At 47.8% G+C, this 26,476-nt stretch overlaps 1 protein-coding gene across 1 annotated transcript in view; it reads left to right on the forward strand.

Annotated features, from left to right (window-relative positions):
• Positions 1-26,476, forward strand: part of TNRC6C (trinucleotide repeat containing adaptor 6C) — a 253,617-nt gene that overhangs the window by 205,546 nt on the left and 21,595 nt on the right. The window contains 1 exon segment of the mRNA XM_030208143.1: positions 4,924-4,994. Coding sequence (XP_030064003.1) covers positions 4,924-4,994 — 71 coding nt within the window.

The following is a 26,476-nucleotide window of genomic DNA, read 5'->3' on the forward strand; positions in this document are numbered from 1 at the left end:
TCTATGCTCGTGGCCAAAATTCAGTCTTACCAGCTCTACACGAGCATACACATGCGGAACAATGTGCGGCAGTTGGCGGGCTTGGTGGACAAGCTCCCCCCTGAGCAAGCCAAGCCTTTTCAGGAGGCGGTCAGGCAGCTGAAGGCGTGCAGAAAATTCCTGGCCAGAGGGGTGTATGACACCTTTGATGTTGCGTCCAGGGCCGCTGCTCAAGGTGTGGTGATGCGCAGACTCTCATGGCTGCGTGCCTCCGACCTGGAGAATAGACTCCAGCAGCGGATTGCGGACTCGCCTTGCGGATAACATTTTTGGAGAAAGTCGAGCAGGTAGTAGAGCAGCTCCACCAGCGGGATACCGCTTTCGACAAGTTCTCCCGCCGGCAGCCTTCAGCTTCTACCTCTACAGGTAGACGATTTTATGGGGGAAGGAGGACTGTTTCCTACTCTTCTGGTTAAGCGTAGGTACAATCCTCCTTCTCGACAGCCTGCGGCCCAGGCTAAGCCCCAGCACGCTCGCTCTCGTCAGCAGCGTGCGCCTCAGCAAGGCCCCTCGGCTCCCCAGCAAAAGCAAGGGACGAGCTTTTGACTGGCTCCAGCAGAGCATAGCCGACATCCAAGTGTCAGTGCCGGGCGACCTGCCAGTCGGAGGGAGGTTGAAAGCTTTTCACCAAAGGTGGCCTCTCATAACCTCCGATCAGTGGGTTCTCCAAATAGTCCGGCAAGGATACACCCTCAATTTGGCCTCAAAACCTCCAAATTGTCCACCAGGAGCTCAGTCTTACAGCTTCCAGCACAAGCAGGTACTTGCAGAGGAACTCTCCGCCCTTCTCAGCGCCAATGCGGTCGAGCCCGTGCCATCCGGGCAAGAAGGGCTGGGATTCTATTCCAGGTACTTCCTTGTGGAAAAGAAAACAGGGGGGGATGCATCCCATCCTAGACCTAGGGGCCCTGAACAAATATCTGGTCAAAGAAAAGTTCAGGATGCTTTCCCTGGGCACCCTTCTCCCCATGATTCAGGAAAACGATTGGCTATGCTCTCTGGACTTGAAGGACGCCTACACACACATCCCGATACTGCCAGCTCACAGACAGTATCTGCGATTTCAGCTGGGCACACGTCACTTCCAGTACTGTGTGCTACCCTTTGGGCTCGCCTCTGCGCCCAGAGTGTTCACGAAGTGCTTGGCTGTAGTAGCAGCGGCACTTCGCAGACTGGGGGTACACGTGTTCCCATATCTCGACGATTGGCTGGTGAAGAACACATCCGAGGCAGGAGCTCTACAGTCCATGCAGATGACTATTCGCCTGCTGGAGCTACTGGGGTTTGTGATAAATTATCCAAAGTCCCACCTTCTCCCAGTGCAGAAACTCGAATTCATAGGAGCTCTGCTGGATTCTCGGACGGCTCGCACCTATCTCCCAGAGACGAGAGCCAACAACTTGTTGTCCCTCGTCTCGCGGGTGCGAGCGTCCCAGCAGATCACAGCTCGCAGATGTTGAGATTGTTGGGCCACATGGCCTCCATAGTTCATGTGACTCCCATGGCCCGCCTTCACATGAGATCTGCCCAATGGACCCTAGCTTCCCAGTGGTTTCAGGCTGCTGGGGATCTAGAAGACGTGATCCACCTGTCCACGAGTTTTCTCAAATCCCTGTATTGGTGAACGATTTGGTCCAATTTGACTCTGGGACGTCCTTTCCAAATTCCTCAGCCACAAAACGTGCTGACCACGGATGCGTCTCTCCTGGGGTGGGGAGCTCATATCGATGGGCTTCACACCCAAGGAAGCTGGTCCCTCCAGGAACGCGATCTGCAGATCAATCTTCTGGAGTTACGAGCGGTCTCGAACGCTCTGAAGGCTTTCAGAGATCAGCTGTCCCACCAAATTATCCAAATTCAGACAGACAACCAGGTTGCAATGTATTACATCAACAAGCAGGGGGGCACCGGATCTCGCCCCCTGTGTCAGGAAGCCGTCAGCATGTGGCTCTGGGCTCGCCGTCACGGCATGGTGCTCCAAGCCACATATCTGACAGGCGTAAACAACAGTCTGGCAGACAGGTTGAGCAGGATTATGCAACCTCACAAGTGGTTGCTCAATTCCCGTGTAGTGCGACAGATCTTCCAGGCTAAGCTTTGCGGTCAAATCAAACCACATAAATAGCAGTCCTATCTTTGCCCACTATTAAACCGACCAGTGCTGAATATTCACATAGCTGGTTAAGTTAAAGCCAGCCAAAAAAAAAAAAAAAATCAGATATTCAATGCCGGTCACCAGAACAGCCCAGCATTGAATATCTGGAATCGGTGCCAACGGTGACACTTACGCAGCCTTCCTCCTGCCAACTGAATATTGGGCACAATGTTTCTGATGGTTATATGTTCAGCCAGGAGACTCTTGAAATTGCAGGCTCGTTCTTGTTGAGAAACATTTCTGGTAGTATCAGAGGCTGATATAGTGATCCAACTGGTACTCTCCTTTTTGCCCAAGTTTATACCTTCCTTTCATTTAAAATTGGTCTGTATCACTGTCAGTATTTCGAGAAGTAGAGAGCCATGGTGGCTTTTGAGGAACTACTTGTGTTGGCTGTGTGTAGGATCAGTCATTTTGTGCTATTCGGTGGACCCAGGAAGGGAACAGGCAGCCTTGAAAGCATGGCCCTATAGATAGAGGCAATTGCATCTGTGTACATTGTGCAGGTTCAGATAGTACTGCCAGTTCTTCTGTCTTAATCCACCAGGATAAATGTCATCCTAGGCCAAGCATTCTCTAGCTGCACCACAGGAGATTGTAAAGCAGCCAGTTTATCGTAAGATAGATGTTCAAGCTAAGCAGGATGTAGTATTTGTGATGAGCATGTTGAAGGCAGGCTTGTCAGGATCCCTCCTTCATTAGAATACCGCTTTGGTGCTTCCCATGTGATTGGATTGGAGGAATGATAAGGAAGGAGCAATTAGTTTACCTGCTAATTTTCCTTCCTTGAGCCTCTCCAGTCCAGAACACAGCCTGAGGTGTTTTTTTATGCCTTAAACCCATATGTATGCCGTTAGGTGGCAGTGGAAAGAGTTAGTTGGATTGCGTTACTCTGGTTGGGTAAACATTCATTCTTACCTGGAAAAACAATTGATAGTGCTTTTGACAAAGTGCCGCACGAAAGACTCCTGAAGAAATTGCAGAGTCATGGAATCGGAGGTAGGGTATTATTATGGATTAAAAACTGGTTGAAAGATAGGAAGCAGAGAGTAGGATTGCGTGGCCAGTATTCTCAGTGGAGGAGGGTAGTTAGTGGGGTCCCGCAGGGGTCTGTGCTGGGTCCGTTGCTTTTTAATGTATTTATAAATGACCTAGAGATGGGAATAACTAGTGAGGTAATTAAATTCGCCGATGACACAAAATTATTCAGGGTCGTCAAGTCGCAGGAGGAATGTGAACGATTACAGGAGGACCTTGCGAGACTGGGAGATTGGGCGTGCAAGTGGCAGATGAAGTTCAATGTTGACAAGTGCAAAGTGATGCATGTGGGTAAGAGGAACCCGAATTATAGCTACATCTTGCAAGGTTCCGCGTTAGGAGTTACGGATCAAGAAAGGGATCTGGGTGTCGTCGTCGATGATACGCTGAAACCTTCTGCTCAGTGTGCTGCTGCGGCTAGGAAAGCGAATAGAATGTTGGGTGTTATTAGGAAGGGTATGGAGTCCAGGTGTGCGGATGTTATAATGCCGTTGTATCGCTCCATGGTGCGACCGCACCTGGAGTATTGTGTTCAGTACTGGTCTCCGTATCTCAAAAAAGATATAGTAGAATTGGAAAAGGTACAGCGAAGGGCGACGAAAATGATAGTGGGGATGGGACGACTTTCCTATGAAGAGAGGCTGAGAAGGCTAGGGCTTTTTAGCTTGGAAAAGAGACGGCTGAGGGGAGATATGATAGAAGTGTATAAAATAATGAGTGGAATGGATCGGGTGGATGTGAAGCGACTGTTCACGCTATCCAAAAATACTAGGACTAGAGGGCATGAGTTGAAGCTACAGTGTGGTAAATTTAAAACGAATCGGAGAAAATTTTTCTTCACCCAACGTGTAATTAGACTCTGGAATTCGTTGCCGGAGAACGTGGTACGGGCGGTTAGCTTGACGGAGTTTAAAAAGGGGTTAGATAGATTCCTAAAGGACAAGTCCATAGACCGCTATTAAATGGACTTGGAAAAATTCCGCATTTTTAGGTATAACTTGTCTGGAATGTTTTTACGTTGGGGGAGCGTGCCAGGTGCCCTTGACCTGGATTGGCCACTGTCGGTGACAGGATGCTGGGCTAGATGGACCTTTGGTCTTTCCCAGTATGGCACTACTTATGTACTTATGTACTTATGCTTCTATGCCCTCTTGGTTGGTTTAGGAGGATTAAGTTAGATGATCTTACAGACAAGTGGATTAACTTATTTTCACACCTGAGGTGGTTGGCCCAGTTGTCCAATGGTGATAGCCCATTCAATCATGTGCAAACATCTGTGAAATTCATTGGCTTTTAGCTTAGTCCACTTGTCCATAGGTAAATATTGATGTCTTGAGGCACTAGATCAAAAAAGCTGCAAATCAACAAAATTGGGGGCTAGCCCATTCAATTAGTAGTGTGCTTTGTTACAGAAATAGTGGTTAGCTCTGGACTGCACAGGACTACATATAGGGTGATGACATCAAGCCAGTGTGTTTGTCTCCATCTACTGGCAGGAAAGTGTAAACTCACACTTCTGGAGTGACTCAAAGAAAATTTTTACAGGTAAACTAATTTCTCTGTTCGCAAACTGTAAAAGATATATTGTTGGTGGTATTTATTCCCTCTTTTCAACTACTTATTTTCATAAGTGAGGATTGCATCAAAGTGTATTTGTTCAACTTGGGTTTGGTTTTTTTTTTCCATTTTAGGTTCTGCTTGGAGCACTGACAGCTCAGGAAGAACAAGTAGCTGGTTAGTTCTCCGTAACCTCACACCCCAGGTAACTAAAACATCATCCACATCTACTCACTCAGAACCACAGTGTTTCCTGTGAGGTATCTAAACATTTGGTGGTGTGATAGATGGAGGAAATGGTCTTTGGCTCTTTTATTCTAATAACAAAGTAAATTTTGAGACTGGTTTTAGAAAAGACATACAAGTCAGAATTGAGATCTTCAGTTAGGGATGTCTCATATAAATGAGACACTGGTTACAGGAGCATCCATTTTAGAATCAAAAATCTATAAAATATGAATGGGTCAACATGGGTACAAATATTTGTGCCAGCGCATGTTCGTATTATGAAATAGTAAGCATTTATGGGCTGAAATACAAACATTTGTCAGCCATTTGTTTTCCCAAAGCTGTCACAAGAGCTTTGGGGGGGGGGGGGGGGGGGGGGGGGGGGGGGGGGGGGGGGGGGGGGGGGGGGGGGGGGGAGGTAAACAATACCAATCATGGGGGATTTATTTATCTTCAAAGTTTTTATACCACCTAAAACTAAGGCCCAGGTGCACAAAACCTAACAAGCCAGCAACATGGGTTTTACACTGGTTCTAGCCAGCTTAGGGAGCACGGAGTTGCCAGACATGCACAGAAGGGTTCTGCAAGCTCTCTTCCTGTCATGGTAGCAGCTAACAAAAATTGTATGCAAAGCTATTATAATGAGCTAATTACAATACAAATATGCATGTAAAGCGATGCACATCCGTTTTCCGAGTGATGCACAGAAACAGCCCCTACATTTACCGTGGAAGATTTAACGGGAGGTCTGGATCTGTTGGTCCTGACAGTTCTTCATTGTCACAAGTGAGCTTTACCCTTTTTTTTGTTTGCATTTCACTCCTTCCATCTCCTGATGCTTCCTGGCAAATGTGCATTTAGGAGGTCATTTTGAGAGAGACAGGGGAGACTCCAGAACCCCAACATGACAGTCTGCCCGTTAGCCACTTCTCTAGCCCTGAAAGCACAACCCTGAGCATACCCAACAGGAGTTTTGAGAGAGAAAAAAAAGAAGCTATGCCAGCTACAAGGCCCCCCCCCCCTACCTGAGGCTAGAGAAAACATAGCCTGCTGATGGGATTTGGGGCCCTCTCCCAAATTCCTGCCCTGGGCCCTAGCATGTTTAACACTGGCCCTGATATCCCATAATCTCTCTAGTGAAGTGCTGCTTTAGAGCACTTTTCTGAAACCTAGAAATCTGACATAGTAGGTGTAAATCCTGATGTCCATCTTTTTGGGAATACACATTTTTTAGGCCAACCCTAGTCCCACCAGGAACATGCCTGGAGCATTCCCCCTTGTTATATGCATATTTTAGATGTGTATGTAAGCCATGTTGAACCTGATTCACACTTGGACTAATGTGAGGTAAAAATCAGGCTTATTTTCGAAAAAGAAGGGCGCCCATCTTTTGACACAAATCGGGAGATGGGTGTCCTTCTCTCAGGGTCGCCCAAATTGGCATAATCAAAAGCTGATTTTGGGCGTCCCCAACTGCTTCCCGTCGCAGGGACGACCAAAGTTCCCGGGGGCGTGTCGGAGGCATAGCAAAGGCAGCACGAGCGTGCCTATCAGATGGGCATCCTCGAGTGATAATGGAAAAAAGAAGGGTGTCCCTGACTAGCACTTGGCTGACTTTACTTGGTCCATTTTTTGTTACAACCAAGCCTCAAAAAGGTGCCCGAACTGACCAGATGACCATCGGAGGGAATCGGGGATGACCTCCCCTGACTCCCCCAGTGGTGACTAACCCCCTCCCACCCTGAAAAAAAGAACTTTAAAAACTTTTTGCCAGCCTCAAATATCATACTCTGGTCCATCGCAGCAGTATGCAGGTCCCTGGGGGGGGGGGGGGGGGGGGGGGAGGTGTGTGTGTGTCAGTGGAGGCATAGCGAAGGCGTGAACGTCTTTCTTTCAAACAGTTTGGACGTCCTGAACTGCCACCCCCCACACACACACACACACACACATGGACGGCCAAATTTCAAGGGAGTGGAGGAGTGGCCTAGTGGTTAGAGCTAGTGGTTAGAGCACTGGTCTTGCAATCCAAAGGTTGCCGGTTCAAATCCCACTGCTGCTACTTGTGATTCAAAATCCAAGTAAATAAATAAAGGGGCTGTCGGAGTCATGGATGTCCTTCTCACAGAAACCATCCACATTTTGTACTTCCTCAACTGCCTGTCACAGGGACGGAGGCATAGCGAAGATGCCTGACATTTGGATGTCCTTCACTCATGCTCAAAAAAAAAAAAAAGACGTCCCTGACGAACATTTGGACGTTTTCACCTGGACTTGTGTTTTTTTTTTAAGGTTGTAGTCGGCTATTATACACGCAGCTTGTCTGCGTGTATGAAGCCATCTTTGGCATGCACAGAGCAGCCACGCATAACACTTGGCTGCTCTGCACTGGCTTCCCCTCCTTAGGAAGGAAATCGTGTGCAAATGAGCTAACAGCGAGCGGCTCATTTGCATGCGATTTCCCTCAAGCATGCCCGTTCCTTTCCGAATCGGTAAGGGAAGGGCTTTTTCCATTCAGTTAGGGCATCAGTCCACTGCAGTGCCCCTAGGGTGCCCGGTTGGTGTCCTGGCATGTCAGAGGGACCAGTGCACTACGAATGCTGGCTCCTTCCAGCAACCAAATGAGTTGGATTTGGTCGTTTTTGAGATGGGCGTCCTCGGTTTCCATTATCGCCGAAAAAGGTGCTTCGGGGCCCTGGGTCTGGTTGGACCCAGTAGTTCCCCCTGGGGTGTCACACCTGTCTGTCAGGTCCCTCCCCCTGTGCTGCTCTCCAGTCCTGTGTTAATGGCAGCTTTGTGCCTCGGCTGCTTTCAGTGTACTGTAGCCTTGAGAGCCTTACAATTTTCAGCTGTCAGAAGTGTCTCCTGTGTCTTTAAGAGATATATATTTATTTATTTTGTGCAGAGCGAACAGGAAGTTCAATTCTGGCCCAGGAGCCAGAGAGCAGTGCATTTGGGGCTATCTTTCGCTTGGGGCCGGTACGGGGTAAGGTTTATTTTCCCTTTGTAGTTATGGCGGGCAAGCTTCTCCGTTGTCGCGCGTGCTCGCGCCGGGGAATAGAATCGCCGGTCGGTCAGTGTCGCCTTTGTGACGAGCCTAAACGTTTGGATGCGGTTCCCCCCCCCCCCCCCCCCCCCCGAGTTGACTGCGGAAGTTCCGGCGGTATCGGCGGCCCCTTCGGCAGCGGCAGCTCAGACAGGCCCGATGGCAGCGGTTTCAGTTTTGGCGGGAACGGCAGCCATTTTGAATCCAGCGTGTCCCGCAGACTCAGCTGTTGGTGGGCCGGTTGCCTCCGTTTTGGCGCAGACAGTGCCTAATGAGGGTCCAGGAGGGGTTGGCTTTCCTCCAGAGTTTGTGTGGACTCTTTTTCAAGCCTGGAAGTCGGGGCCCCCCATGGAGTGGAGGGGATTAGTTCCATGCTGCCTAAAAGACCTCGGCTAGAGTGGACAGAGGAAGAGGAGTGTCTGTCTCAGCTGGGCACGGAAGGCCCGTAAGTGATGTGGGAGAGTCTGAGGGATTTGAGGGGTCTTTGGATCCGGTGGATTCAATTCCTGGTGAAGATCCCTCAGTAGTCAGGATTTTTCATAGGGATGAGCTTTCGGGACTCATTGATCAGGTCACGTCTACCCTTAAATTTAATCCTGAGGTGGCCTCGGGTGAATCTGGGCAGGATCTTTTGGTGAAGGGCATTCAGCGTAGAGCACAGTCCTTCCCTATGAACAAGGATCTCTGGGAGATGATTACTCAGGAGTGGAATTTGCCAGATTCACCGTGTAAGGTCTCTAAGGCAATGGCGAGATTTTATCCCCTGCCTCAGGAGGATAGAGATTCATTTAAGGCTCCCACAGTAGATGCAGTGGTTACAGCGGTTACTAAAGCTACGGCTATTCCGGTAGATGGCAGAGCCGCACTCCGTGAACCCCAGGATAGAAGGTTGGAAGCCTTTCTCAAGCGTAGCTTTGACTTGTCGGCTCTAGCCCTTCAGGCCTCGGTGTGTGGGGGCCTGGTGGTGCGGGCGTGTTTTTGCTGGGCCAAGAAACTCCTTGATGATTCCGTGGAGATTGGAACCTCGGGGCTACAGGTCTTAGCCAAATTGGAGATGGGTTCGTCCTTTTTGTCTGATGCACTGTATGATTTGTTGCGTGCGTCAGCCAAAAATATGGCTATGATAGTGGGGGCGTGCAGGGCCCTGTGGTTGAGAGGTTGAGTCGCGGATGCGGCTTCTAAGGCTAAGTTGTGTTCTCTTCCTTTCAAGGGTGCTATGCTTTTTGGCGAAGAGTTGGATAAGTTTGTGAAAGGCCTTAGTGATGCCAAGGTGCCTCGGCTCCCGGATTTTCGCCCCAAGCTGGGGGCTAGGGGTAATTCCTCTCGGGGCCGATTTAAGGAGGCCCGACGGTATAGGCCGGATAGGTCTAGTGGGGCTTCTAGAGGTCGGTTTTTCGAGCGCACCCAGTCCTTTCGAGGGAGTTGTCGCGGAGACCGGGACTTTTCCGCAGGAGGTCAGTCTTCATGACTGGTTGCCCAATGAAGGTGTGCGGACCCAGGCTCTGGTGCGTGTAGGGGCTCGGCTGAGTCAGTTTTACCAGAGCTGGGTCCACATCACGTCAGATCAGTGGGTTCTCGAGGTGATTCGAGATGGTTATGCCCTGGAATTTGAGAGCCCTCCTCCAGAGCGGTTTCTGGAGTCCCCTTGTCATTCGAGGCTCAAAAGAGCAGCAGTACGGGACATGTTGAAGCATCTTCTCAGCCTGGGAGCAGTAGTTTCTGTTCCGCCCACACAGCAACGCTCGGGGTGGTACTCGATTTATTTTGTGGTGCCGAAGAAGGAGGATGCCTTTCGGCCTATTTTAGATCTAAAGGGAGTCAATGCGGCGCTCAAAGTTCCCTCTTTTCGCATGGAGACGTGGTCGGTTATTGTCGCAGTCCGGCAGGCAGAGTTTCTAACTTCACTGGACTTGACAGAGGCTTATCTTCACATTCCCATTCGGGCGGCTCACCAGTGTTTTCTTCGCTTTGCAGTTTTAGGAAAGCACTTTAAGTTTTGTGGCCTACCCTTCGGTCTGGCAACAGCTCCCCGCACCTTTTCAAAAGTCGTGGTGATGGTGGCAGCTTTGCGGAGGCAGGGCATTTTGGTGCACCCATATCTGGATGATTGGCTAATTCGGGCCAAGTCCCGGGCGGAGAGCGAGGTGGCTACGTCGCGAATGGTACAGTTTCTTCAGACCCTGGGCTGGGTTGTGAATTTCAGCAAGAGTCATTTGGTACCGTCGCAGTCTCTGGAGTATCTGGGAGTTCTCTTCGATACACGGTCGGGTCGAGTAGTCTTACCGTACCCGCGAATCCGCAAGTTACATGTTCTGATTCGTCAGTTTCTTGCGCAAACGTCGCCGACGGCCCGTTCTTACCTTCAAGTCCTGGGGATGATGGCGGTGACCATAGAAGTAGTCCCTTGGGCCAGGGCGCACATGCGTCAGCTTTAGTCTGCTCTTCTCAGTCGGTGGGCTTCCCTGTCGCAGGAGTTGGACATGCGTCTTCCTGTCGGCGATCCCTCGCCTCAGCCTCCATTGGTGGCTCAGAACTTGCAATCTGGAGAAGGGAATGCCGTTGGAGTCCCCTCAGTGGGTGGTTCTCGTCACAGACGCCAGCCTGCTAGGCTGGGGAGCACACTGTCTCGGTCAGGTAGCTCAGGGGTGGTAGTCCCAGGCGGAGGCACAGTGGTCCATCAACCGGTTGGAGACTCAGGCCATTCGGTTGGCGCTTCAGTGTTTTCAGTTGCTGCTTGTCCACAAGGCAGAGTGCTCTGCAACAACGCCACGGCCGTGGCCTATGTCAAGGGGGCACAAAGAGTCAGGCGGTCGTGGAGGAGGCGGCTCTGTTGTGCCAATGGGCGGAAAGTCATCTTCAGGCGCTCTCGGCAGCTCATGTAGCCGGGGTGGACAACGTGGAAGCAGATTTTCTGAGTTGACATTCTCTGGATCCCGGAGAGTGGTCTCTACATCGGTCGGTGTTCGACCGAGTTGTGTCGGTCTGGGGTCTGCCAGTGATGGATCTGATGGCAACGGCACGCAATACCCAAGTTCTGAAGTTTTTCAGTCAACGGAGAGGTCCGCGAGCAGAGGGTCTCGACGCTCTTCTGTTGCCCTTGCCGCAGGGGTTGCTGTATGTGTTTCCTCCATGGCCGGTGGTAGACCGAGTAGTCCAGCGCATCGAGCGTCACTCAGAACGGGTGATTTTGATAGCTCCGAACTGGCCGTGTTGACCATGGTACGGAGATCTGGTGCGTTTGGCGGTCACGGAGCCTCTTCAGTTGTTGGAAGCAGTAGTCTTGTGTCAAGGCCCGATAATTATGCCAGACCCGGCTCAGTTCTCGCTTATGGCTTGGCTCTTGAGCGGCACAGGTTGAAGAAGAAAGGGTTTTCTCCCAGAGTCATCGATACGATGTTGAATTCCTGCAGAACCTCCACTTCCTTGGCGTATGTTCGGGTTTGGAGATTGTTTGAGCACTGGTGTACAGAGCGTCAGGTGATACCTTTTCGTTCCTCGGTGGCGGATGTCTTGGAATTTTTGCAGGATGGTTTGGACAGGGGTCTGGCCTTGGCTACCTTGAAGGTTCAGGTGGCAGCATTATCGTGTTTTGGGGGGAAGGTTCAGGGGAACTCCATAGCTTCTATTCCTGAGGTTGTTCGTTTTTTGAAGGGTGTGAAGTTGTTGCGGGCGCCTCGTGGGCGGTTGGTTCCTCCGTGGGATTTGAATCTCGTTTTGGATGCTTTGGTCAGACCTCCGTTTGAACCCTTGGTTGCAGCCTCTTGCAAGGATCTTTCCTTGAAGGCGATCTTTTTGGTGGCTAATACCTCAGCTCGGAGAGTCTCGGAATTGCAGACTTTGTCTTGTAGAGAGCCATTTCTGTCTTTTTCCAAGGAAAAGGTTTCTTTGCGGCCAATGCCTTCCTTTTTACCCAAGGTGGTTTCTGAGTTTCATGTAAATCAGGTTATTTCTTTGCCAGTTTTAGGTAACTGGCGAAGTTAGATGTACGGCGAGTTTTGCGTTATCATCTGTCTAGAACTCAGGATTTCAGAGTGTCTGATCGTTTGTTGAATCTTCATTGTGGTCCTAAAAAGGGTGCAGCGGCATCCAAGGCGACGATAGCAAGGTGGTTGAAGGAGGCGATTGTGTCGGCCTATTTGGTGAAGGGTCGTTATGTCCCTCAGGTATTTTCTGCTCATTCTACCAGGGGAGTTGCGGCCTCTTGGGTGGAGAATAGTATGATTTCCCCCTTCAGATATTTGTCGGGCGGCAGTTTGGTCTTCGTTGCATTCTTTTGTTAAGCATTATAGGATTGATGTGCATGCGAAGGAGGAGGCAAGTTTTGGTGCAGCAGTTTTGACCTCTGGCCTTTGTGGGTCCCGCCCATAAGGAGTTTACTGCTTTGGTACGTCCCACGCGTCTTGACCGGTCTGGAGGGTCGCTGAGGAAGGTGAAATTAGATCTTACCTGCTAATTTTCTTTCCTCTAGACCCTCCAGACTGGTCAAGGACCTGCCCGGGATATACTGTAGGCCAGGAGGTAAGATTTCTGTTTGATATCTCTTGGCAGCTGATGATTGTCATAAATTCAGACTCTTGTTACCAGCTTCTGGTTTGGTGTGGGTCTGGTGCAGGTGTGGCGGTTGTTGTAGTCCACCTGTGGAAGCACAAACTGGCAAACAGTCTCTAGAATGCAATGAAAGGAACAGTGGATGTTCTTGCAGTTTGCGGTAACCACGTACAGGGTTGCTGGTTAAAGTTGAAGTTTTTTATTGCTCTGCTTTGTGAGTGTTATACTGGCTACTGGGTGTACTGCACAGGTTATATATTCAATATCCAAAGCTCAGTGTTTTCTCAGTCTCCCTCTGCTGATAGGAGTACATAACCCATGCGTCTTGACCGGTCTGGAGGGTCTAGAGGAAAGAAAATTAGCAGGTATGATCTAATTTCACCTTCTTTACACCTGACATGGTCAGCTGTATTTTGGAGATGGAACTCTCATATAGACTTCACCAGTGGAAACATCAGCTATACTTCAGAGTTGGGAAAAGTCAGCGAGTCCTCAGCTATGCTTCAGTGATGAACAGCTTGGCTATTCTTTGGGGCTGCAAAACTCAACAGTACTTCAAAATTTAAAAAGAAAAGCTTAACTATTCTTCAAAGATGGGACATTCAGCTATAAATCAGAGCTGAGAGAGTCAACTGTGGTTCAGATCTGAGGAAGTCTGCTGTTCTTCAGAGCTGGAGAATTTGGCCATGTTTCTTGGCTGAAAATGTCAGCCGCACTCAAGGTGAAAAACAGAAATATATTTCAGCACTGATTGGGTCAAGTTTCCATATTCTAGTTTGGGAAGTCAGCTGTTTTTTTAGCTCCTCAGTTTCAGCTGTACTTCAAGGCAGTGCAAATTAGCTGTCTGCTTTCCAAGGCTATTTGATTCATGGTGTTCTAGGTGGATAGTCAGCTGAATTGTAATGTGCAGTATGTTTACCCCATAGCACAACTCACAAGTAATAGTTAGCTATATTATGTATCTAGGGTGCTCTGACTAGTTGTTCAGCTGGCCAACTCAGATAGTAATGAAGCTCATCTTCAAGGTCAACTACATTCTAAAGCTAGGAAAGCCAGACATGTTCAGGACAGGAGTAGCTAGCCCTATTGCATATTTCTACTTCTCTGCAGGAATGCACAGCTACATCAACCAGCAGTATTACACAGCTGAAAAAGCTGTAGCAGTCAACTCTATGGCTCATCAGCAGTAGCCAGCTGTATGCCACAGCTGCAGCAACCAGCTATATAGCGACAGCACCTAGCTTCATCTAATGGTATCTGACCATAATAGCTGTATAGCACTAATACACCTGTCACTTATCAGTCTTTGCTACAGCATGCTAACTATATGTTGTTGCTGCAGTTACCAGCTATATGCCACAATTGCAGCAGCCAGCTGTATGGCATGGTTACTGCACTTCACTGCATAACTGCAGCACCTGTCTGAATGGCACAGCTGTGACACCTTCACATATTGCAATATCTCGATCCATGGCATAGCTGCAACACCCATCTCTATGGCATGTCTACACCACCTAGTGGCAGACGGCAGCTTCTAGATGCTAGTGCAACTGTAGCTACTGGCTGCATGGCACTGCTAAGACAGCCAGACGTGGCAGGCAGTTGCATTGTATAGTTGACTGCTGCAGCAGCCAGATGTAGAGCACAGACGTAGTAGCCGGCTGTATGACAGTATGGAAGTTGCTGTCATTATGTTGCAGTAGCTGATGATATGGCTCGAGCTGACCTGGAGACCAGATTTTACAACCCCTCTGTCAACATGGAACAAACCTGTACTTGAAGTTTATTCAGTTGTGACAGTTTTTTAGATGGCATACCACCTGCCAGCTGCTTAGACTGCTCAGACAAAGTTTTCTCAGGTGGATCAGCTAGTTAGCTGTGATTGCACAGTTGCCTCTTTGGTGCTGCGATATTGCCAGTGTTTTTGTGAGATTTCCAGCTTCTCTGTTATTGTGAATCATTGGTTTTCTTGTAAATCTGGACGATTTATATTTTTCCCTTTCTTATCTCATGCTGTCGTATTGTCAAAGTCTCTATGTTCTTCCCTCACAGTCTGTTAGGTTGCATCATCCATATTTTGGTTCTGTCTTATCTTTCAAATTCTGTAGACCTATGGTAGTGCTCCTGTTACTGTTTGGACAGTTCCTAATCCTCCTGCAGACTTACCATTGTATATTTCAGTGTCTTCTAGCCTTTTGTTTTTATCCAAGGAATTTCCTTTGCCTGTCAGTCTTCTGCAATCTTTACGTTTCCAAGTTTATTTAAGAATTTTCTACCCCTCTCATAAGTACATAAGTACTACTATTTATCATTTCTATAGCGCTACAAGGCATACGCAGCGCTGTACAAATAATAAGTAGTACCATACTGGGAAAAGACCAAGGGTCCATCGAGCCCAGCATCCTGTCCACGACAGCGGCCAATTCAGGCCAAGGGCACCTGGCAAGCTTCCCAAACGTACAAACATTCTATACATGTTATTCCTGGAATTGTGGATTTTTCCCAAGTCCATTAGTAGCGGTTTATGGACTTGTCCTTTAGGAAACCGTCTAACCCCTTTTTAAACTCTGTCAAGCTAACTGCCTTCACCACGTTCTCCGGCAATGAATTCCAGAGTTTAATAATGCGTTGGGTGAAGAAATATTTTCTCCGATTTGTTTTAAATTTACTACACTGTAGTTTCATCGCATGCCCCCTAGTCCTAGTATTTTTGGAAAGCGTGAACAGATGCTTCACATCCACCTGTTCCACTCCACTCATTATTTTATATACCTCTATCATGTCTCCCCTCAGCCGTCTCTTCTCCAAGCTGAAAAGCCCTAGCCTCCTTAGTCTTTCTTCATAAGGAAGTCGTCCCATCCCCGCTATCATTTTAGTCGCCCTTCGCTACACCTTTTCCAATTCTGCTATACCTTTCTTGAGATGCGGCGACCAGAATTGAACACAATACTCAAGTTGTGGTCGCACCATGGAGCGATATAACGGCATTATGACATCCTCACGCCTGTTTTCCATACCTTTCCTAATAATACCCAACATTCTATTCGCTTTCCTAGCAGCAGCAGCACACTGAGCAAAAGGTTTGTGTATTATCCACGACGACACCCAGATCCCTTTCTTGGTCTGTAACTCCTAACGTGGAACCTTGCATGACGTAGCTATAATTCGGGTTCTTTTTTCCCACATGCATCACCTCGCACTTGCTCACATTAAACGTCATCTGCCATCTAGCCGCCCAGTCTCCCAGTCTCGTAAGGTCCTTCTGTAATTTTTCACAATCCTGTCGCGAGTTAACGACTTTGAATAACTTTGTGTCATCAGCAAATTTAATTACCTCGTTAGTTACTCAAATCTCTAAATCAAAGTAGATGTCAAACAGATGTCTGAGTGCCTCACATTCTAAACAAAGAGAAGCAAGTGTACAAGATAATGGTGATAAAAGGTGGAACTACAATATGATAGGAAAGCAGGGAGGGGGAACCCAATAGGGATATGCAGTGTGTTAGGTATTCATACTCTGATGTAGGATAGGATACTTCACGTATAGGCATCTTCAAATCGGAATGTTTTTGTCAGCCTTTAATTGTTGGAGGAAAGTTAGTAGTCTGAGATGCACTAGAAGCATGTTCCTTAGCTCAAGTCCTTGTACATGAAAAAAATGAAGTTTAGGTAGTGTCTGATCTATCTCAGTGAGGTAGTAGTAACCTGTCTGTTCTGATTCATAGATCTGAGTGTTCTGGTAAGGCAATATGGGATCAGAAATCTAGAGAGAGAGAGAGAGAGAGAGTGGTTCTCCAGAGTGTGAAGTCTTAAAAACCAAGAGGAGAAGCTTGTAAGTAATGCAGCCGGTGATTAGTTTAATGGCAGTATTTTGAATATAATTTGTAGCTGTTTGCGATACTTTAGTTTAATGCCTTGATATAGAACATTACAATAATCCAGTTGACAGAGTCGATGAAAATGTTTAAAGCTGAGGAGGTTAGTAACATATGAATGGAACAAATCCTGCGGAGTTTAAAAAAGAAGCATTTAACAACTGAGATTTGGGGATTGAAAGTGAGGGAGGAGTGAAGGATGATCCCTAAGATGCAAGTTGTAGTGACCAAAGGAACTGGAATAGCACAAAGTACTGTAGGAGAAACCAGGGCGGGATGAGTTTGAATTTTTAGTGAAGAACAAGGTCTTTGATTTCATAGGATTAAGAATAAGGTGATGGGATTGCAACCAATCCATTAGATGTTTTTAGTTATTTATGGTCTGAGTGTGTATCTGATTCATAGGATCTAATGTACAAAGAATTTGGATATTGTCTGCATAGACATAGGGTGTAAAGTCTAGAGTTTGTAGTAAGGTCAGCAATGGTGCTGGGAATAAATTAGAACAGGAGCAAACGTGCTCTTCAGGTTCTTTTAGGAAATATAGTTGTTGGGTTGGTTGGTTTTTTGTTTTGTTTTTTTTACTACATTTCATTTTGATTTTCTAGTCCAACTCTTTTTGGGTACTGCTTTGCTACATCCTACTTACTCTCCGAGGACAAGCAGGCTGCTTGTTCTCACTGATGGGTTGATGTCCGACGGTAGCCCCAGGTCCGGAATTCTTCCTAGCAACAAAGTTTGCTAGAGCCCTCATGCGCACGAGTGCGCGCACCACACATGCGCGGCCGTTTTCCCGCCCATCGCGCAAACGTGCCCCTCAATCTCTTTTTTTCCGCGGTCAGTGCGGCTGTTTTACGGTCACTCTGCGCCTCAGGAGAGAGCCCTTTGCGGTTTACCGTCGCTTTTTTTCTTGTTCTCTCGTTTTTTGTGAGTCCGCTCGCTTGTTCTTCTTAAAAAAAAAAAGTTAGACGACTTCACCTTCCTCTTCTAGTTCTTGGGAAGTTTTTTTGTTTTTTCCCCTTTTTTGGCCCCATCGCGTCTTTTGATTTCACCACCGTCGATGTCATCGAAGATCAAAGCGCTGCATGCGTCAACCTTTTCTTACATGAGCACGCAGTTCTGGAACACACTGCCGCGCAACCTGAAAACGATCTACGAACAAACCACCTTCCGCAAATTATTAAAGACACATCTTTTTGCTAAAAATCTACGGAAAGAACCAAAACACATAAAGTCCACACTCACTGTTTCAGTAATGCATCAATACATCCACTTCTGAATTCTTATCCCCCGAGATCTCACCACACTCATACCTTTACCCACAGAGGAATGTATACCATATGTTTTCTTGTTATTATATATTGCCCTTTAGTTTCCCTTGTTTCCTTCCAATGTTTCACTGTTCTTTTCCATTGCTATATTCCTTAACGACATTTGATTTGTCTCGTATAACTCTTCACAATGTAATCCATAACCGAATTCTAACAAATTGTAATTCCATCATTCATAATGTATTATAAGCCACACTGAGCCCGCAAAAAGGTGGGAAAATGTGGGATACAAATGCAATAAATAAATAAGATCGCCAGCGGTTTCAAGAAGTGCAGTCGGGCAATCTCAGTCACTGATCCACACGCTTCGTGTATTCAGTGTCTTGGGGTGAGTCATTGCCCCGATGCTTGTACTTTGTGCCGTGGTCTTAAAAAGCGGACACAAGCGTCGAGATTAGCTCAGTGGGGGGAGCGCCTGTTACACACTTCGCCCGGTTCTTCGACGTCGGCAGCGGTACCGAGCTCGGCGGTGTCTATGTCGGCACCGGAGAGTGCATCGACGTCCAGAGTGCAGGTAATGGCTGTCCAGAGACCATCTTACGCTGGCAGCAGTGGGCCATCGAGTGGGTCTCCACCTGCCTCAAGGGCTCCTGCGGTGCAGGCCCATCGGGACCGACCCTCTTCGGACCTGACCCCGAGGAGATGTTTGGATTCAACGTCTTCCTAGTCGATACCGGGGGGGGGGGGGGGTTACCGAGACCATGCAAGCGAAGGCGAAGAAGCACCGTCATCGGTCACTCTCCCGTCATGGTACCGAGAGCTCCGGGACGCCGAAGGATTCGGCACCCGTGAAGCGTCGACACCGGGAGGACTGCTCACCCTCCATACAGGAGGTGTCGATGCGCACTTCTCTGGACAGCCCAGTACCGCCTCCGCCTCCTCAGCAGATTCGGGCTTTGACTCCTGCACTGGCTCCCCAGCTTTTCTCGTCAGCCACTCTTGACGAGCGCCTCAAAGCCATTCTTCCAGGGATCCTGGAAAGGCTGCTGAGACCGTCTGCTCCAGTACCGGGGGTGCTTGCGCCTACGGTACCGTCGACAGATGCGGCGGCTGGCTCCCCGTCCGTGGTGAGGCCCCCAGCGTCGGTACCGCTTGCGGTGTCGGCTGCCACCCAAGTGGTTTCTACGTCGGTGGAGGGAGCTTCATTGCCGTCGGCACGGGAGTCCACTTCTCGACATCGTCATCGAGGACATCGCTCCTCGGCGTCGAGACGGGCCCGACTTCAGACTGTGGTTATTTTTATTTTATTTATGTTGATTTATATACCGTGTCTTGTTGCAACTGCAAAACAGAACGGTTTACATATATATAAAAAAATTGGTATATACAAATAAACAAACATAGGAATTCCATTCGTGACAGGAAAGCACAGCAATCAAGATAGACTACATAATAAATCAATACAAATTAAAAATCTAGTATACAATTAAGCTATCCCATTTTTCTTTGTCTTTTTGACCTTATCTCATTATGCCAAGTTCTGTTCTACATAGCTTATAAAGAGAAAGGTTTTCAGAAGTTTTCGGTAATGGAGATAAGATTTCTCTAGTCTGATCTCCTTTGGAAGGCTATTCCAAAGAGAGGGTGACAGGTAGAAAAAAGCCGATCTCCGTGTAGATTCCCACCTAGCCTTAGTAAGAGGGGGAATGACTAACCTGTTATCTGTTAGGGATCTGAGAGTTCGCATAGCGGTGTAGGGGATTGTTAAATTCGACAAGTAGCTGGGGTTTAATGTGTGAAAGGCTTTGTGTGTAAGGACAAGAGCCTTAAACTTTATTCTTGCTTCAACCGGGAGCCAGTGCAGATGATGCAATAAAGGTGTTGCTCGATCATCCCTCCGGGCCCTACAGATCATACGTGCTGCTGTATTTTGAATTCTTTGTAATCGCTTTAAATTTGCTTGGGTAATCCCTGCATATATAATGTTACAATAGTCTAAACGTGAAGTAATATATGCAGATGTCAGCGTTTTGAGAGAGCCCTTACTTATTGAATTTCTGACTGACCGAAGCCGTCTCAGATGAAAGAAAGATTTTTTCACTACATCGGATACTTGTTCCTCAAAGGTCAATGCGGAATCAATAATGACCCCGAGATATCTAAAAGACTTAACTGTTGGAATATTCTGACCAAATAGCACAGGTACTACAGAGGGATATGTGCCTTGCCCTACTATCCAAGATGTTGTAGTCTTATCCGGGTTCAGTACCAGCTGATGTGTAGTTAACCAGTCTGCTACTCTATCCAAGCATACTTGAATGGGTGTAAGATCTATGTTCAATGGTCTAACATAATGGATAAGCAAAAAATCATCTGCATATGAGTAAAAACTTATACCCATTGTTTGAATGAGGAGCGCCAGGGGACTGATGAATAGGTTGAACAGTAGTGGAGATAAAACCGAACCCTGAGGTACTCCACATGATAAGTTGTAGGATGCAGAACAGGATTGCTGCTGAACTACTTTAAATGAGCGATTTGTTAGAAAGGATATAAACCATTTCATAGTTGTCCCTGAAATACCAATCTCACTCAATCTATCAATGAGTAGGTTGTGATTGATTAGGTCAAAGGCCGCAGACAAATCTAATGAAACTACCAGGGCAATATAACCAAGTTCTAATTTTGCATGGATTTCACTTAACAGTGAAGTCAGAATGGTCTCTGTACTGTGACCTTTCCTGAAACCCGATTGTCTGGGATGTAACAAATTTTTTGAGTCCACATAAGTTTGCAACTGTCTAAATACTACTGTCTCTATAACTTTGGATAGAAAAGGAAGATTAGAGACTGGTCTATAGTTAGAAGGTAATAAGGGATCCAATGAGGCTTTCTTTAGACTAGGTTTTACTAGCGCTTCTTTCAGAGTAGTGGGAACTATCCCATCAGAAAGGCTCAACATGACAATTGAGTACATAAACTGCTGGACTTCTAGCGAATGTTTTTTCAGCCATGCAGAAGGTATAGGATCCAATGAACTGTAAGTGGGGGATAAACCTGCAACCAAGGTAAATAATGATTTGGCAGACGGAATTTCAAAATCCTTCCAGGGTACCAATAGTTGTGAACTTGGGGAATTGTCAAAATAACTGAGCCTTGGTACCCTTGGGAAAAGGGCTCTTAATTTCTCGATTTTAGAGCTAAAGAACTTAGCTAAAGTTTCAGAGTCAATAGTAGGCGATTCTCTCTTTTCGTTAGTTATTGTTGTCAGACGTTTCATAATTTGGAATAGTTTTTTCTGCGAACTAGCTGCCTCTTTTATCTCTTTTGAGAAGTACGTAGTTTTAGCATCCTTTAATTGTGATAGATAGTATTTTTTACACTGTTTGCACTTTTCTTGTAGTTCTGTGGTCTTATGCTTACGCCATTGGCGTTCAGCTCTACGTACCTGTTGTTTACATAGTTTCAATCCTGGGTGGTACCAAGGTTGGGTACGTTTCATTGTTTTACTAATTGTTTTTTCCGGTGCAATATCGTCAAGGGCTGCTGAAAGAACTTGGTTCCATATTTTGATTTGGTCATCTATTGGGAGTGTATCAAAATTTAGTGGGAACTTATTTGCTAAGGAAGGTAAAGATGTCAAATCGATTTTATTTAGACTCCTGGTTTTAATTTGAGCCGGTTCAGCATTATGTAATAACTGTGGTATTAATAAGTAGAATTGGAGAAAGTAATGGTCTGACCAAGATACCGGAGTTAGTACGATTTTTGAACATTTCACTTCATCCAGTTTGTGTGTCATTACTAAATCTAATGTATGACCCGCGATATGAGTTGATCCATTCACATGTTGTTTAAGATCAATATCATGTAAAAAATTTGAAAATCTAGCTGAACGTGGGTTCGATTTATCATCTAGATGAACATTAAAATCACCTAATATTAAAAGGTTTGGGAACCTAATTGCAGCATCTGCAAGTGATTGATAGATGTCGTCCCACCCCGCTGCCGTAGTGGACGGAGCACAGTAGTAAAGTAGTACATGAAAAGTCAGAGAGATTGTGTCCGATACCGCGGGAGAAGCCTCGTGGGAGGCAGGGGAAGACCCAAGATATTTCTGATCCTACTCCTTCGCCAGAGAGAAAGCTTTCTCCCCCCCCGAGAGTTTCTCGTCTTTTTTCCAGGAAATGTCTACGGCTATTCCCTTCTCAGTGGTCACTGAGGATGAGCCCAGGGCTGAGATGTTCGAGGTCCTGGACTATCCACCACCTGAGGAGTCATCCACTGTTCCCCTACATAATGTCCTTAAGCAGACATTGATGGCGAACTGGATGAAACCATTAACTAATCCCACCATTCCAAAGAAAGTTGAGTCCCAGTATCAGATTCACGGGGACCCGTTGATGAAGACCCAATTGCCTCACGACTCTGCGGTTGTGGATTCCGCTCTCAAGAGAGCTCGGAGTTCTAGGGATTACGTCTCGACGCACCCGGGGTGGGAGTCTAGAACTCTGGACTCTTTTGGGAGGAAGGCCTATCATTCCTCTATGCTCGTGGCCAAGATTCAGTCATACCAGCTCTACACGAGCATACATATGCGGAATAATGTGAGGCAACTGGCGCATTTGGTCGATAAGCACCCTTCGAGCAGGCCAAGCCATTTCAGGAGGTGGTCAGGCAGCTGAAGGCGTGTTGTAAATTCCTGTCCAGGGGTGCTTATGACACTTCTGATGTTGCGTCTAGCGCCGCTGCTCCAAGGTATAGTGATGCGCAGACTCTCATGGCTGCGTGTCTCTGACCTGGAGAATAGAGTCCAGCAGCGGATTGCCGACGCTCCTTTCCGGAGGGATAACATTTTTGGTGAGAAGGTCGAGCAGGTGGTAGAACAGCTCCATCAGCGGGAAACTGCACTCGACAAACTCTCCCACCGGAAGCCTTCAGCATCTACCTCTTCAGGTAGACGTTTTTACGGGGGTCGGAAGAATGCTCCCTACGCTTACAATAAGCTCAGGTACAATCCTCCTTCCCGCCAGCCTGCTCAGGCTAAGCCCCAGCGCGCTCGTTCACGTCAACAGTGTGCGCCTCAACAGGCCCCTGCAGCTCCCCAGCAAAAGCAAGGGACGGGCTTTTGTCTGGCTCCAGGCGAGCATAGCCGACATAAAAGTATCTGTGCCGGACGATCTACCAGTCGGATGGAGGTTAAAATATTTTCACCAAAGGTGGCCTCTTGTAACCTCCGGTCAGTGGGTTCCCCAAATAGTCCGGCTAGGATACTCCCTAAATTTGATCTCCAAATTGTCCACCTGGAGTCCCCTCAGTCCTTCAGCTTCCAGCACAGGCAGGTACTTGCAGAGGAACTCTTCGCCCTTCTCAGCGGTCGAGCCCGTTCCACCGGGGCAAGAAGGGCTGGGATTCTATTCCAGGTACTTCCTTGTGCAAAAGAAAACAGGGGGGATGCGTCCCATCCTAGACCTAATGATCCTGAACAAATATCTGATTCGAGAAAAGTTCAGGATGCTTTCCCTGGGCACCCTTCTTCCCATGATTCAGGAAAACGATTGGCTATGTTCTCTGCACTTAAAGGATGCTTATATGCACATCCCGATACTGCCAGCTCACAGGCAGTATCTTTTATTCCGTCCGGGGACACAGCACTTTCAGTATTGTGTACTGTCCTTTGGGCTCGCCTCCGCACCCCTGGTGTTCACCAAATGCCTGGCAGTAGTTGCAGCGTCTCTACGCAAACTAGGGGTGCATGTCTTCCCTTGTCTCGACGATTGGCTGGTGAAAGAGTACTTTCGAGGCAGGAGCTCAGCTGTCCATGCAGATGACTATTCAACTCCTGGAGCTACTCGGGTTTGTTATAAACTACCCAAAGTCCCATCTTCTTCCAGTTCAACAATTGGAATTCATAGGAGCTGTGCAGGACTCAAGACGGCTCAGGCCTACCTCCCCGAGGTGAGGGCAGACAATCTTCTGGCCCTTGTTTCCTGGGTCAGGGCGTCTCAGCAGATCACAGCTTGGCAGATGTTGAGATTGTTGGGCCATATGGCCTCCCACAGTTCATGTGACTCCCATGGCCCACCTTCACATGAGATCAGCTCAGTGGACCCTAGCTTCCCAGTGGTATCAAGCTGCGGGGGATCTAGAGGATATGATCCAGCTGTCTACAGTGTTTCTCAATTCCCTCTCTTGGTGGACAATTCGATCCAATTTGATCTTGGGACATCCCTTTCAAATTCTTCAGCCACAAAAGGTGCTGACGACGGATGTGTCTCTTCTGGGGTGGGGAGCTCATGTCGATGGGACTCAAGGAGTTTGGTCCTTCCAGGAAACCGGTCTTCAAATCAACCTCCTGGAGTTGAGAGCGATCTGTAACGCGCTAAAGGCTTTCAGAGATCGGCTGTCCAATCAAATTATTCAAATTCAGACAGACAATCAGGTTGCTATGTACTACATCAACAAGCAGGGGGGCACCAGATCTCGCCCCCTGTGTCAGGAAGCCGTTCAGATGTGGCTTTGGGCTCGCCAGCACGTTTCTCCAAGCCACCTATCTGGCAGGCGTAAACAGTCTGGCTGACAGGCTGAGCAGGATTATGCAACCTCACGAGTGGTCTCTCAACTCCAAAGTGGGATGTCAGATCTTCCAAGTGTGGGGCACTCACTTGGTGGATCTCTTCGCCACTCGACTCAATCACAAAGTCCCTCAGTTCTGTTCCAGGCTTCAGGCACACGACAGGCTAGCGTCGGATGCCTTTCTCCTTCATTGAGGCAAGGGCCTCCTGTATGCATATCCTCTCATACCTTTGCTGAAACTCAAGCAGGATCATGGAACCATGATTCTGATCGCTCCCTTCTGGCCGCGTCAGATTTGGTTCCCACTTCTTCTGGAGTTATCCTCTGAAGAACCGTGGAGATTGGAGTGTCTTCCAACCCTCATTACGCAGAACGAGGGGGCGCTTCTGCATCCCAACCTCCGGTCCCTGGCTCTCACGGCTTGGATGTTGAGAGCATAGACTTTGCCTCCTTAGGTCTTTCGGAGGGTGTCTCCCGAGTCTTGCTTGCTTCCAGGAAAGATTCCACTAAAAAGAGTTAACTCTTTTAAATGGAGGAGGTTTGCCGTCTGGTGTGACAGCAAGGCCGTAGACCCTCGCTCTTGTCCTATACAGACCCTGCTTGAATACCTTCTGCACTTGTCTGAGTCTGGTCTTAAGACTAACTCCGTAAGAGTTCATCTTAGTGCAATTAGTGCTTATCATTATCGTGTAGAAGGTAAGCCTATCTCTGGACAGCCTTTAGTAGTTCGCTTCATGAGAGGTTTGCTTTTGTCAAAGCCCCCTGTCAGACCTCCAACAATGTCATGGGATCTCAGTGTCGTTCTCACCCAGCTGATGAAACCTCCTTTTGAGCCACTGAATTCCTGCCACCTGAAGTTCTTGACCTGGAAAGTAATTTTCTTGGTGGCTGTTACTTCAGCTCATAGAGTCAGTGAGCTCCAAGCCTTGGTAGCCCATGCTCCGTATACTAAATTTCATCATATTAGAGTAGTCCTCCGTTCTCACCCTAAGTTTTTGCCAAAGGTGGTGTTGGAGTTCTATCTGAACCAGTCAATTGTCTTGCCAACATTTTTTCCCCGTCCTCATACCCGCTCTGCTGAACGTCAGTTGCACACATTGGACTGCAAAAGAGCATTGGCCTTCTATGTGGAGTGGACAAGCCCATTCAGACAGTCCGCCCAAATGTTTCTTTTGATCCCAACAGAAGGGGAGTGGCTGTCGGGAAACGCACCATTTCAAATTGGCTAGCAGATTGCATATCCTTCACTTACGCCCAAGCTGGGCTGACTCTTGAGGGTTATGTCACGGCTCATAGTGTTAGAGCCATGGCAGCGGCCCACTTGAAGTCAGCCACTATAGATGAGATTTGCAAGACAGCGACGTGGTCATCTGTCCACACATTCACACCTCATTACTGCCTTCAGCAGGATACCTGACGCGACAGTTGGTTTGGGCAGTCGGTGCTGCAGAATCTGTTTGGGGTCTAGAATCCAACTCCACTCCCCTAGGCCCATTTTTGTTCTGGTTCCAGGCTGCACTCTGTTAGTTTTTATGTTTTCAGGTCAATCTATGTTATGTCCTCGCCGTTGCAAGGCCCAATTGACCCTCTTTGTTGTTTTGAGTGAGCCTGGGGGCTAGGGATACCCCATCAGTGAGAACAAGCAGCCTGCTTGTCCTCGGAGAAAGCGAAAGGTATATACCTGTAGCAGGTATTCTCCGAGGACAGCAGGCTGATTGTTCTCACCAACCCGCCCGCCTCCCCTTTGGAGTTGTCTCTTCCCTTGTCTTGCTTTGTAAGTTGACTGAGGGGCACGTTTGCGCGACGGGCGGGAAGACGGCCGCGCATGCGCGGTGCGCGCACTCATACACACGAGGGCTGTAGCAAACTTTGTTGCTAGGAAGAATTCCGGACCTGGGGCTGCCATCGGACGTCAACCCATCAGTGAGAACAATCAGCCTGCTGTCCTCGGAGAATACCTGCTACACGTATGTATCTTTCGCTTTCTGTACTGGTCAGGTATATCTATTTTATAGTGTTTATTTTTCAGCTTGGTTCCTTTAAAGATTCAAGGCTCATATTTGCAAGATTCTCAAAAGTATTTCTAATTACATTTCTCCTGTCTCGGTGAAATACTGGGACAGACCAAAGGTCCATCAAGCCCAGC

The sequence above is a fragment of the Microcaecilia unicolor genome, chromosome 6 (assembly GCF_901765095.1).
Source record: "Microcaecilia unicolor chromosome 6, aMicUni1.1, whole genome shotgun sequence".
Taxonomy (NCBI): domain Eukaryota; kingdom Metazoa; phylum Chordata; class Amphibia; order Gymnophiona; family Siphonopidae; genus Microcaecilia; species Microcaecilia unicolor.